This window comes from Struthio camelus, chromosome W (assembly GCF_040807025.1).
Source record: "Struthio camelus isolate bStrCam1 chromosome W, bStrCam1.hap1, whole genome shotgun sequence".
NCBI classification, from domain to species: Eukaryota; Metazoa; Chordata; class Aves; order Struthioniformes; family Struthionidae; genus Struthio; species Struthio camelus.
The window spans coordinates 34,203,676-34,217,522 of record NC_090981.1 but is presented as its reverse complement, the minus strand read 5'-3'; the positions used below and the strand labels follow the sequence as shown (position 1 = coordinate 34,217,522).

Sequence of the window (13,847 nt, the reverse complement as noted above, 5' to 3'; positions counted from 1 at the left end):
GCCAGCACCCACTACCATTTCCCAAACGGTTGTCTTTTTAGTGATTGCCCCCAAAGACACTCAAAGGCATAACTGTGGCAGTAGCTTATTCCTTACTGGCAAAAATTCTTAAGTTTCATGGAATATCCTTGGCTTGAGTTTTAATTTCTTTGTGCCAAAGAATATAAAGTCACATCAAAATAACTGCTTTAAAATTAGTTAAAAAAAAAGAAAATCAGAAAATCATGATGCCATATATCAAACTAACAACTGCATGGACACTTGAAAAAGTACACGCACCACTTGTACATCTGATGGAACTCTGGACAGAAAATCAAGCAGCTCATTGTTATCGATTGCATACGGACTTCGAAGCTTCTTTGTAAATTTGTTGATGCCTGCAAAAGTGAGAGTTCAAATGTTACTATCATCATCTTTTTATTAAAATACGTATTTTTGGCAAAGTTCTGGGGGAGATTTTAGGATAAGTTTCAAAGTCTGATATTAGCACCGAATGAATGAATGAATGAACGAATGAACGAACCATAAACTCAGTCTCTAAAAGTCACACTCTGTTGGGGTGGTTTCCTCTGCTTCAAAATACAAATGTTCTAGTGAGATATTCAAATTCCTCCAATAGTCTTTTTTTTTTTTTTTTGAAAATAAAACTTGTTCTGTCTTGGTAAGACTTCAAACATGCAGAGGTTGCATAAAGGAAAGGAACAGTGTGTACTCCATCTCTGTGGTGAACAGGACAAGTAATAATGGGTTTAATTGCAGGATGGAAGATGCAAGTTAGATACCAGGAAAATCTTTCTAATGCTAAAGACAGTGAAGCGCTCGGAAAGTTGTGAAGTCTGCATCAAGTGAAGGCTTCTAAGAAGAGATTATACAAATCTCTGTCTGTCAGGGAATGACAGATACAGATGACCCAACTGCAAAGCTGAGAAGGGCCAAGATATTTTCTTTAGACAGCATAGTCTTATAATTCTAATTGACATTGTTTAAAAACACCAAGAAAATTCCTCCACCCCAAATTAAGCTAAAAACAGATTTTTAAATTATACTTGTTTTCATATCATTATGTACCAGCTCAGATTCAAATACGTTTCATGACAAAAAGTAGCGTGTGTACTATGGGAACCCAGGTCTAAAACATGACCAGGAACGCTACCAATCACTCACATTCTCATATGAACAGGAGAAAGCTGGCACAACATTTGAAAATATGTAGCTGTTGTTCTGGGTAATTTATCAAGCCTGTATCAGAGATAGGATAATTCAGTTTACGTTCCGAAAAGTCTTTGGTGCCGAGGCCTTTCAGAAAGTTGTAGAAAGGACATTAAGCTTCAGTCGTCTTGATAGCATCCCTAGTCTCCCAGAGAACAAATTCTCAGCTGTTCTGTGAGGATATGAGATGGCTACGATACTTTTATCTAGTGATTAAACAATGAGTATTGAGAAACAATATTTGAGATCCAAACACTATTTGCGATCCAAACACACTTGTTGAAGAACATTCTTTACATCATCAAGTTACTAAGAAACAAAACGTCTACCCACTGTTTACTGAACATGGCCACTGGACCAGTCACTGGTGAACTCAGGAGGAGCTGATATGGTCCCACCTTATAAAGAGAACCAGTTACTGCATGAGAATAAATGCATGAATAGATAAGGTCAGGGCTCAAGAGAAGAGAAAAGCAGAACTGATCAGAGGGGAGACTACAGGAAAAGTAAAAGATGACAAGGCGATTAGGTCTTTTCTAAAAGCTTGAAATTTTTCAGATTAAAATTATTTTCCCGATACTGCTTTCTACAAATAGCTGTAGCAGTTACCAGGACTCTGCACCGTTGCAAATGGGATTAGAGTGCAAAGGTTTTTCCTACTCTGCTGTGGCTAATGCAGGATAAGTTCAAGTCTACCCAGGGAGAAACAGGGTTGGGAGGGAAAGAACCCAGAATCTGTTGCAAAAGCAGGCTGAAAGAAGTAGTCCCTGTGGATGTAGAGAAGACAGACAGCTATACATAAGACCAGCCATAGCACAGAGGAACTTTCATAAAAAACCATCTGCCTTCCCAAAGAGCTAAATGGGCAAACACTGATAGAGAACAGCTCCAAGTTTCCTGTGGATGAAAGTCAAACAACAGAGATCATTTGCTTTCAAATGCAGGATACATGAACGGGATGAAGAAATTAATATACACTAGGGAGTCTAGTAACATAAAATAATGGAGAAAACAGGTACGGATGTGCTTGGAATGCTACATTTTCAAGGCAGTTTCCTAGGCTGAAGGGCAAGTGGCTCAAAGCTACACACAGCATTGCACTGCTCTGTGTTAATGCATTTCATCCCTAGGGAGGTTTGGATTCCACTGATGGTGGAACCTCACCGATGCAGTACGTGTCCCATCTCCCAGCACAACACAGAAGGAGAAACAGGTATCTACAGAAGGGATCCCTAGACACCAGCTGAACAAGAAGTCACCTAAACTGAACTGCATGAGAAAAATGTGGAGAAGGACCCTCTTACAAACAAAGGCACTTAAAGGCATATCCATGACTAGATAGCTTGCCAGGGGGGAAAAAAAGGGAGAGCGCACATGAGAGAGAGCGCAGGCATGAGCATGTGCAAAATGCATCTAAAAGAGTGATGATGTTATTCATCCACAGTTTGGGAGATCTGCACTGGAGTTTACAAGTCCTGGCTCTGCCCAACCTGAAACAGAAACTTGGACTTGCTCTTTTGTGGGAATTGTAATACCTCCCAGACTATTGCAGGGGTAAGTATCTTTTAATCTAACCTTTCAAACAACAGTGCTGATTCTATAGTTTTGAGGGTCTTGGAAAGGTATTATAAGCTCAAGTTCTTGCAAGAAACCAAGATGCATGAAGCCAAGTGTCCAAGATGCCAAGTCTGTGCAAAAACCACTAGAAAAAGGAAACAGACCAAGTAGGTTAAACTTCAGTAACAAAAAGCCTACCGTGTTGTGTAGGCTAGGAAGAATGCAATTTTGGGAACAAACTAAGAGGTTGTGGTTGCACCCTAGGGATAAAAGGTATGAGGCAAATAAATGAAACAAGAAAACACACTAAGCCTATACACTTGCTTCTTTAGTTCTACAGATTTCCTTTTTTTTGGCTAAGTTCTCCTTATTATTCCTTCCCCATTTTGTATATTGTGTTACATTTATTTGTAAACACTCTGTAATAACACAACCAATACTGACCTATCTAAAAAACACATAGTCCAGAGTCAATTCAATGATTCTGAGTTGTATCTCGCACTCAAAGGTTTTTCAAAGAAATGATTATTCTTGTCTTCAGAAAGAAAATCTAGCCACAGATTCAATTAAGACCGTTCTCTTCGCAGGTTTACACTACCGAATAAGGCATACAGCTGCTAGTGATGTAGAACTGTATTAAAAATGTACAAATGAAAATCCAGAGTATTATTTCCAACAGATGTGCTAATAGTAGCTGTTTAAAATAAGGAATAGCTGTAAGGACTCAGCTCACTCACAACACACATACCCCTCTAACCCCCTAGACCTCCCAGCTTCTGTTATCAACTGGCCAAATACCACATATACCTTTCTGTCACACTAAAGGTGACCCTTTAAACAGGTTTCTTGTTGCTATATTTCCATACACTTTCAAAAGATAAAGTACTGCAGTAAAAAAGGCGCATTGTCCTAAATGCACTATATAGATTGAAATGCCTCTGTTTGTGTATAAGTGGGGAGAATAAATCAGAGTAATACCTAGACAAAGCTACAGTTTGATATATGAAGAATCCTCATGGCTCCATGTTTATAGTATGATGAAGTCTAGTATGCCAGCCAAGAAAAATGCATTTTGCAGGTGGGCTTAAATCTTTACACAGTTGTGATTTTTAACTAACCTGTCTCTTTCCATCATAGAGCAGCTTCATGACCATAAATACAGAAAAGCACTGACAATATAACTCATCCCTTAAAAAACATTTTTTTCTAAGTGGCACAGGCAGTTAAAAAAGGCTTTACTTACCCCAGACAAGGACAATGTATCTCAGTGGAATGAAATACAGGATGACTGTGAACACAGAGAGGGCAACAATTGCCAGCCAGCTTAAGAATGGGACAGTCCAGTTGAATGTACTAAGTGAAAAATTAATATAAGTCAGAACACTGGTCACCCAACAGAACCAACAAAAGAACAAATAATGGTTAGGCAGGCTACCCAGATCCCCATCTTCAATCTATTTTCCCCCAGCCAGGTAGAGGTAGGATGTAGTGGTTAGAACAGCACTTCTGAAGATTTTTGTTTGAGATCCTCCTTGTTCTCCCTGCAGCACAGAGCAAGGAGCTAAAGGCTGCACAGAGACCTTCCTTTGGGTTTTGCATTCCCTAGCAATCAGGAATCTTAGGGGGTACGAGCAGAAAAAGGCAAGCGTGTGTGTATCCAAACCTGGAACTCATCCTGAGAAGAAAGGGGTTAGGAAAAATAAGGGGACAGACCAATCAGTCCTGAAGAGAGGGAAAATGTTGGGGGACAAAAGAAAAAAACCCCACACTTTCGGGGGCAAAAGAAAGAAGGATAAAAAAGAGGGAAGGGGCAAAAGGAGGGAGTGGCATAACATCAAGTACATTACAGATAAAGAGAAAGAGAAACTGCATCTTTCTAGATGAAATTAAACAAAATATTATTTCTTCATGGACAAAGGAAAAGAGAACTTCTGGGATCCCACCAGCGTTTCAAGACATCAACTTTCCAGCAAGGTCCCAGATTAAAATGTTATTAATAAGGGTCCCAAATTCTACAGTTATAAAAATCTGTCGTTCACCTCATTTTGCAGAGGTTGAGGTATGGGCAAAGAGGGAGGGCAAGCTAATGAGTCTTAAAGCATCTGCACTGTGGTTCCCCAACCTCTGCGTGCAGGGAAGAGAGAAAGGCCAGATGGCTAATTTATGTATATCCCATGGTAACTTTGGTTAAAGGGGGCTTGGTTAAACGGGATTATTCCATAAAAGGCACTACCATGCTAGAGGTGCCGTATGACATTTATCCAGAAGGGAAATGTGGCTTTGGCTCTAAATAACCTGATGATACCTTTTAAGGTATTATTACTAGCTACATACCCAATCACATTGGTTAAATTATTTTGGCTTCTCTGGCTGAATAATTGCAATTATCTGAATTGCTGGCCATATTTTTCATAATGAGCTCTGGCTTCCTGTATTTATTTGACTTTTTTTTTCTCCCTGGCAATTTTGACATGTCTCCAGAGTGAACATTATGTTAGTGTCACTTGGTGTAGGATCACTCCCTTTCTCCTCAGGGGACACCTGCTCTTTTCCCTTCTTCTGCGTGCATTTGGGCTGAACAGAAGGTTGAGGGTCTGCTCATGTTCCTGTGACTCGGCTTTGTGCAATGGATCACAGACACGCCATGTGTGGGAACACTGGCTCCTCACTTAGCAAACCTCCTTCTGTGCTGTGTTAGCACAGCATTCAGTACAGGTTTCCCATTATAGTTTTAGGAACAAATTACAAAGATTTATAGGAAGATTCAGTCTCACTTTGTTTAGAAAATTATATCCCTCTTATCTTGCACATAACAGAGCAAACTCTACTTTCAAAATGCACAATTAAAGGAACTTAATCCTCAAGATGACTACTTCCATGAACAGCCTGTTGATAAAAGACTTGGTTCATAGACAGGCCCATCTTGCTTGTTTCGAAAACTCACGCAATATAATGTGCTTACGCCTGCCTCTGCTGCTGTGAATAAGGCCTGTTTGGAAAGTATCCCCATGGGAATATTTTCCCCGGTTTTCTTACTAGGGCCTTTGCCCTTAAAGGCATAAGCGGCAACTTTCTCTTTATCCTGATTCTGATGCATTTTCCACTGCTGATAGATTAAAAAACAACAAACAAACAAAAAAGCTGAAACAGGATGAGAGATTATCCTCATATTTCCTATGGGTTGACCTCTAGCCAATGTATCAATTTCCTCAAATTCACTTCCAACAGGAAATACTCATTTTGGGGCCGTACCCTTAGCATGGGCTACAATCCCATAAAAATGGAAAACCAATTCGCTATAGATGGCACTGAGCTGTAGAAAAGCCAGCTGCCTTAGGTTTACAGATAACACTCAAAACAAGAGGGAATGCACTGCTTTAACTTTCTTTTAAGAGCATCTGAGTGCCCCAAAAGAAACTTTATAGCAAAGACTCTTGTGAAGACCTTCTAACTCCGTCCGGCTCGCGGGCCATCTTATTGCCCTCCCTTTCTGCCGCAGAGGAAAGGAGGTGGCGAATGCACCGCCCTCAACCTTTCTTCTTGAGAGGCTTTGCACTCGGCTTTTGGATGGCAGAAAGCCAAGTAAATCCTGTCCCGGTTTCTCAGGTCAGAGAATCTTTCTGGAACTTTTCTGATCTCAGATAATAAACTTGAAACTACTATTCACCGACCGTGCCAAAATTGCACCAAACTTCCTGCACTAGGCCTCACAGTTGCTTCCTCATATATACTGTAAAGCTCATAACTTCTCTTGCTTAAGGTTTAAATTTGTTGGCAATTCTTATATACCATATATTAAGCATTAAATATTACATATAATCTATGAGGAAAAGTTTTGTTAACTTAAATAAAACATTTCCAGCAACACAGCATGCATACATACATCCTCCAAATCTGAATCCCGTAGGCAACTCCGCTTATTTCCTTCATCAAAACTTTCCATTTTTTATTATTACTTTCAAATAATTACTGCTACGTCTCACAACAAGATTGAGTTTTTTACTTGACAACCTCAGTTTGGATTTTTTTCCCCCCCTACTTACTATATTTCTAAATTCCAAAATTAATATGACAGGATTTTCACAAAACTCAGGGCCTGCATAGAGCAAAGTGAAGAATGATGAGTTTTAGCAATGCATCATCCAAAATTGCCCCCCCCCCCCCCCCAAAAAAAAAAAATCTAACACTTTGCACCTCAGCTTGGAAAAAATATAAACAGTATCAGAGAAGTAACCAGCATCTGTATGTCAGCACTTACTTCTTTATCCTTTCTCCAAAGGAAGCCACCTCATCAAGGACATTCTGGACACTGACACACACCTCCTGGATGGCATAAAGTTTATTCATAAATCCTTTTTTCTCACTGTCCTAAAGAAAAAAAAATAGTATTAACTGCGTAAAAAAATTTCTGATCATAGCAAATATGCCAGGTATCTATCAGGTAAATTTCAAAATTGCACATTACAGATATATCTAAAAATCATTAATAAAAACTGGCATTCAGAAATTGTTTTCTTGTCCTTTAAACAGTGCCTACTGAAAATAAATATAGCTCGGAATATTTATTTAGCACCACACAATTTTATTTGTCATTACATTAGCTTCTAAGTATGTATTGCAATAATTCAGCTCTCTGGTTTATAATCATGTCGAAGGTGCCAAGTTCGTACGCTGTGCGCTCTGTCAAGCGCTGAGTCAAAACACAGGAGGGGAGCCATTTCTCACAGTGCCCTTTCTTGAGCTGAGGTAGGCACCAAGAAGATAAATGCACCTCTGGAAGCACTGAGAGGAAGAAGCGAGAAACACGTCAGCTCCTGCAGGCGACAGCGCCTCTGGCTTGCTAGGGCTCGATTTGAGATGTCCGCCTTCCCTACCCTGTCAGCCTACGTTGGACCAGAAGGTTGGGATGGAACAGAAAATGCCAGATGCGCTCATCCCAGCGTGCTACGAAGGCGTGCTGCTCTTCCGCTTAACCCGCTTTATCAGGGGTATTCCACTTAGCTTAGAAAAGACACCTTCGTCCTTAGCCGTGCACATCATACCGACGCCATCGTTTTGTACGTTGCTTAACGTATCCGTGACGCGCAGAGCACCGCTGCCAGTCCCTCAGCACACCCCGCATGCCTCTCTTACCCTATCGCCCATTAGCAGCGCAGCGCGAGGACACCCCGTGTGCACCCACCGCACAGCAGGTGGCATTCGCCCCGGACAAACCTGAGCGCATCACTCCGCTGCAGACAAGCTGCTAAATACGCGTTTCAGTTGTCAGACATACCCGTGCCCCCTATAATCATTCTGTTCTACCATTCGACTCGGCCCATGAACACGCGCTCGCTCCCTCTTTTTTTTTTTTTCTTATTAATATTCAAGCGTCAGTATGCATGAAATGTATGTGAGATACAACTCCAACTCCGTTACAATATGTTTAGTACAGTCTGCGGTTCTGAAAGCTTATAAATGCCAGCCACGGAAGCACTGAAAGATGCAGGAGAGGTGGCACTGTATGAAGGCGTTTCACCATCTCCTTATTTATCCAGGTTTCTCTGTGCTGTTGGACTTTTATTCACAAAGCCATCAGTTTATGGCAATGTAACAGTCTAACCATAATTTCATTTTTGTTAAATATCAGGATCCTTTGTTCAATTTAGAAAGTGTTTTTCAAAAATCGAGTGGCCGCTTGTCCTTGAAAAGCGGGAATCACCCCCACTTTAGATCTTTTCAGGGGTCTTTGATAGATTTGCTACGAGTAAATTTTGTCCTCCTCTCTGCCAGCAGCTCCAGCTGACTTTGCCTCCTGGAAGAATTGTCATCAGAGGAGCAGATGAAACCAACAACGTGCTGGCCAGGGACGTATGCACACCGGTCCATAGACCATGCCTTAGCTGGGCTCTGTCCCACTCCCGCAGTCTATTCCCTTTTCCCAAAAGCTTTTCATCTGTCTCCTAACCCCAACCAGCCTGAAGCATCAAATCCACACAGAGCCAACCGTGCTCTCAAAGAAATGCTGTATTCGACAGGTTTAAAATCAGGCATCACCACAGACAAAAACGACAATTTCTCTCAATTTTTCTCAGATTACATGCAAATCGGAAGTTTATACTCCACAGTTCCAATGGACTGGTGCCATGTTATCCTGCCTAGTTTGAACGTGGTTAGTGTTTTCTCAAAATTAGAAACAGAAAGAAAAATAATCCAAGATTAGCAAAGAGCAGCAAAATATTTGAAAAAAAAAAACCTGTATCACGTTTTGCTGTTACAAATCACATAGTACAATAATCTCTGTAACTGACCCCCAAATCCTGCACCTAAGAAATTGGCTGATGTTGCACTTCATTCCTCTTTTTTTGTTCTGATGTTCAATACTTTATTAGCAGACAGAATATTGGTTCATTTATTTTATTGTCATTTTTGCTTTCTTTATAAACCAGCTTGGGTAAGGAAAATATCATTGAATCATCCAAAGGTATTCTAGTGATGCTGGTTCTGCAACTGTACTGTCAAGATTTTTTCTGAAGATGTTAAAAGCATTTAGCTGCTACAAAAGACAGATTAGCTATAAATAAACAATCGAGAGAGCAGAGAGAGAGAGAGAGAGAGAGAGAGAGAGGATAAAACTATTTCCAGTAGCTTGGTGTAATTTTAAAACCCAAACGCCTCAGAGATAGCAAAACGTTCACAGTTTCTCAGGGAACGTGAAAGACCTTATGCTCTCAGTTAAGATTAATAATTATTTATATCTCAAAAAACGTTTTTTGTTTTTGAAGATGACCTTAGCCACAACTGCTGAAGCCAACTATACTCAATGTTGTATAGCATCACTGAGTCATTTCTGAAGTTATTTCTTAATATTTATTTCATCCTTGAATCCTTGGCAAGGACAGTGTTATTGTTCCATGGTATACAACTTCTTAGTGGTACCATATACATCCAGTGTGTTGCATTTCTGTTTAACTGTTTATACCACTACAAAATCATCAAGAGAGAGAGACTGGCTCTATCCATTCACATAAAACATGCACTTCCAGCACTGCGCAAACATGAAAATAATCTGTTTTTTAATATATTAGCAGCGAGCAACTGCAAGCCATACAAAAATCACAGACATTTTTCTGCCTTTGTAGTGCATGCCATTTTTGTCTCTTCAGTTTACATCCTGCCATCCCTGTAAAGCTCTCTTGATTTATAATTAAATTGTGTGAGAAAAGAATTATATCAACATAACAAAAAGAGTACCCTTTGTGACATCTCCAGAACTCAACTTCAAGAGGTCCTGAGGCTATTTTTCTTTACAAATATTTTACAAGACAAACTTGTCCCTTTTTGGAAAATACATCTGTTTCAAATCATCTTCTGCGAAAGAAAGAACGACAGAAAGAGAGAAAAGAGAAAAAGAGAGAGAGAAAGGATCATTATTTCCAGCCTCGCCCCTGCACCTTCTGAGCTTCAAGAAATTTGTTGACGTATTCTGAAGCAGGCACAGACAGAACGGCACAGGAAAGAGGAGGCGGTCAGAAGGATCAGGGTTCGGCTTTGCTTAAACTAATTCCACATGCCCCACAAGCCATTAGCTGTTTTTTATTTCCTGCTCCAAAGATTTGTGGAGAAAATAATCTGGGCTAGGGAAAAGCTGCACTTATTTTCTTCCAGCAAGATGCTGTGCTAGCAAATACAACGTATGAGCCACCTTGAGCGAACCAAGGTTCTTAATAATCCATTTTTCAAATACTACTGGTATTTCCTTTCCAAAGAAAGATGGGCTGTGCCTGGAATCAATTTCATCATTTTTGTTCAGCTACAGTTGCCAACTTTCTGGAAATAATTGCCTTTTAAATACTAGATAAAATGTATTATACAAAGCTACCAACAGTTTTATTACTATTTAATTTCCATGATTCGTTTGTTTGCAGGAGGCTTAAGGTACCTGAAAAGCAAGATGTTTGCTAGGGGATGACTTTAAGCATAAACTGCGAAAGTAATGTCAAATTGATGTTGATAGTTTGACTTACAAAAGGGAACGAACCCAAAGTAAAGACTGAGATTGTCTCCTCCTTCTACTTCACAGCAAACTGCAGACTACAACTTGATATACTGCCTAACTGTTGCACACTGATTTTCAACCATAACTATATTTTACCTTTGGTGAAATCAAGGCAAAATAAAATAAATGACTTGCCCTAGATTTTGTGGATCTAGTTCAAAGAAAAACCAAAATATAACCCATATTATCTGAGTCTTTTAATAAAAAGAACAGTGAACTGTGCTTGTGAAACCATGATAAAATAGGGCCATTTAGAAAAGCATTATATCTCTAACCCCAAATCTCTCCCTTCTTTGGGTTCAAGTGCAATTCCAAAACACATATTTCAGAAGACAGGGAAAGCAAAAGTAATAAATAAGCTAGATTCAAAAGTAAACTTTGCTAAAGTTACTGGAATTAGACCAGTGAAAAGAAAGAGCTTTATATGAAAGACAACTTTTTTTAGTACAGAAAATAAAGCTCTGAATAGCTTGTGGTGGGCAACTGTCCTATTAATAACCAGTAAGTTGGAGATAAAGGCACACATCATAAAAACAAAAATCATAGAAGAGTTTTGTCAAGCATAGAAGTAACTTTCGAGTTTTAGGAGATACTGTCTGGGAAAGATAGAGACTCCAGATGGATCTTCCAAAAATATCCTTCGTCTCCGGAGCAAGTATGATAGAGCACTTCTGCGCAAATAGAAGTGACTGAGACAAAGCCTGACTAACTTGTGATAGGCACAGAGAAAGAAAGGATACTTAGCTGTCACTGGCAGAGTACAAGAATATTCACCAGGTACGCGGTAAGGAATTGTTATGGTCCTGTCACTTGGCCACAATGAAGACGTATGCGCTATTTGTTCCTTGTGTCACACTGGACTACCTGCGGCTACATAAAAACAGGCCCGCAGCTATCAGTGAGGAATCGCTCCTTTGACCTTCTGTAACAAACCCATAAATCTCTATTAGCTGAATAGAAGAAGAATACTTCAATGAGGAAACCGTAGCAGATTTCAGCTAATGTATTAATGTAGGACCCTCCAGACCCTACACAGCAGCCCTTTTATTAAGAATTCATGCTAGCACCGGAGCCTACTGCTTCCCTCTTTTGGGGAGTTCCTGAACCCCTTGTCAGAGCGGAAAGCGAGAGTGCTGGCCAGCCGGGGCAGGCTTGGAAGCAGAGCTGAGATGCCCTTACGGAAAGGGGCACGTGCTGCCTCCCTCAGCCACGCTCACAGTCACATGCCTTGGGAGACCTCCGCTCAGAGACGGGTGAAGCAGACCCAGAAGCATCAGGAGGAAATGCATTAGCCCTTTACTGGCAGGAGTCGTTAATATCTCTCCAGGAGGGCAAGCAGCCAGCTACTGTTAAATACCATCCTGTGGTCTGGCCACTGCTCAAAAACCTGTCACTGGGGATTAATGGCCTCACCAATTACCTCCTAGACTTTAACCTCTGATTTCTGGGAAGGTCACTAAGAGTAAGACAGCAAGCCAACAGTACGCCAGCTCTGGAGGCATTTCATCTCCTCCAGTTCTTCTGAACCCCCATCAAAAGGCCTTCAGACCTGGTGATGGATACACACAGGTAACTCATTATCTTATCATTTCCTCAGGGAAACTGAAAGGGGTCAGACAACCATGCTGATATTACTATATTCAAGCTGACTCGGGAAGTGTGATCATGAGGTTTGGCTGATTTGTCTGCAGGACCAGGAGAGGTATATGGAGTGACCTAAAGCTGGCCTCCTCTGTTACGCCTGTAATGAACCAACAGGGTTAGGTTGTTTTAACTGCTCTTCCTTCTAGAAGGCGGCCACTTGCGGAGTACTGTAACAGTTCACTCTTGTCACTTCTTAGTATGGGAAGACTCTTGGGGAGATAGTGAAAAGCTTTCAAAGGAAGAATTATGATTTATATAACCCTACCCTTCAGGTAAGCTAGCTAGTAACTCTTTGGGTTCTAGACTTCTAGTCATCTGAAACAGCAACTGACTACACGCCAGACAGACAGGGTCTAGAATATGTTCTCCCATAAGCATGAACAAGAAAAAGGCCTGGCTAGTACTTAGATGATCCTGAAAATGAACAATGAAAGCAGACTGGCATGATTTAACATTGGACATCAAATCCTAGGGTTACACTAGATAATCAGAATTGAGTCTTCAAACTGGGCTTCATTTCTGTATATACTACCTGGTACGGCCCCTTCAATGTCTGCATTTTTAAAAGACTATCAGCTGTGTTTACCAATGCTAAATATTTCCTCTCCGAAGTCTACCTGCTAACATGGGTCTTACAAGTACATTTTACCATAGAGAGCACTGCATGTAGAATAGCTCTAAAACCAGCTGGTCATACCCAAATGGATATCAGGTTGAGATCTTCTAAAATATGGAGCGCATCACAAAATTATTAAAAGAGTAGTGCTATACAGCAAATATTACATTTATGGTCAGGATTATTAAAGAAAGAAGCAATAAAATGTTATTGCCTAGTGAGCATTCAATATTTAAAACAGCAGAAAGTAGGCACAATAGAAACCATATAAACATGCGGACGAAAACATTGAAGATTCGTGTTTATGAAGACACCATGCCTGTGAGCATGAATATTACAACAATCTGTTCTGCCTCAAACATACACTGAGAGCTGATAAAAATCATTTTGAACCTTCTGTGACTTTTTGGCATGACTACCTATATAACGAATTAGACTTTTTTTTACGTGTAATGAACTACTGCAGCGCTAGAACATAAATATAAATTCAGCAAAAAAAAAAAGTCAAAAGCAACAGTAATAGTTATAGGGAACAAGATGATATTATAAACTCTGTGGGGTAAAAAAAAGAACATTTTAATGGCAATTCTTAAGTTTACGTGAGGATTTCTTGCCAGTGCTTTTTATTTTCTCTTTCTCCCTACTAAGTTCCACAGCATTATCTAACGCTATTTAAGACTGTCTCTTCCTGATCTTGCTTTCACTGCACATTTTAATACAGTAAAGATAACAGTCCTGATACAATAACGAAACATGAATGCAGTAGTGCCCGTTAATGGAACG

General features: G+C 40.2%; 1 protein-coding gene across 4 annotated transcripts in view; it reads right to left on the bottom strand.

Annotated features, from left to right (window-relative positions):
• The window catches only part of LOC138060827 (multiple C2 and transmembrane domain-containing protein 1), a 281,750-nt gene that overhangs the window by 3,014 nt on the left and 264,889 nt on the right, over positions 1–13,847 (bottom strand). For 3 of the 4 annotated variants that reach the window (XM_068925256.1, XM_068925258.1, XM_068925259.1), the window contains 3 exons: positions 7,025–7,134; positions 4,010–4,119; positions 280–377 (listed from right to left, as the gene is read on the bottom strand). In XM_068925256.1, coding sequence (XP_068781357.1) covers positions 280–377; positions 4,010–4,119; positions 7,025–7,134 — 318 coding nt within the window. Of the gene's footprint in view, positions 1–279; positions 378–4,009; positions 4,120–7,024; positions 7,135–10,031; positions 10,117–13,847 lie in introns of those variants that run through there. The other variant, XM_068925257.1, reaches the window with a different exon arrangement.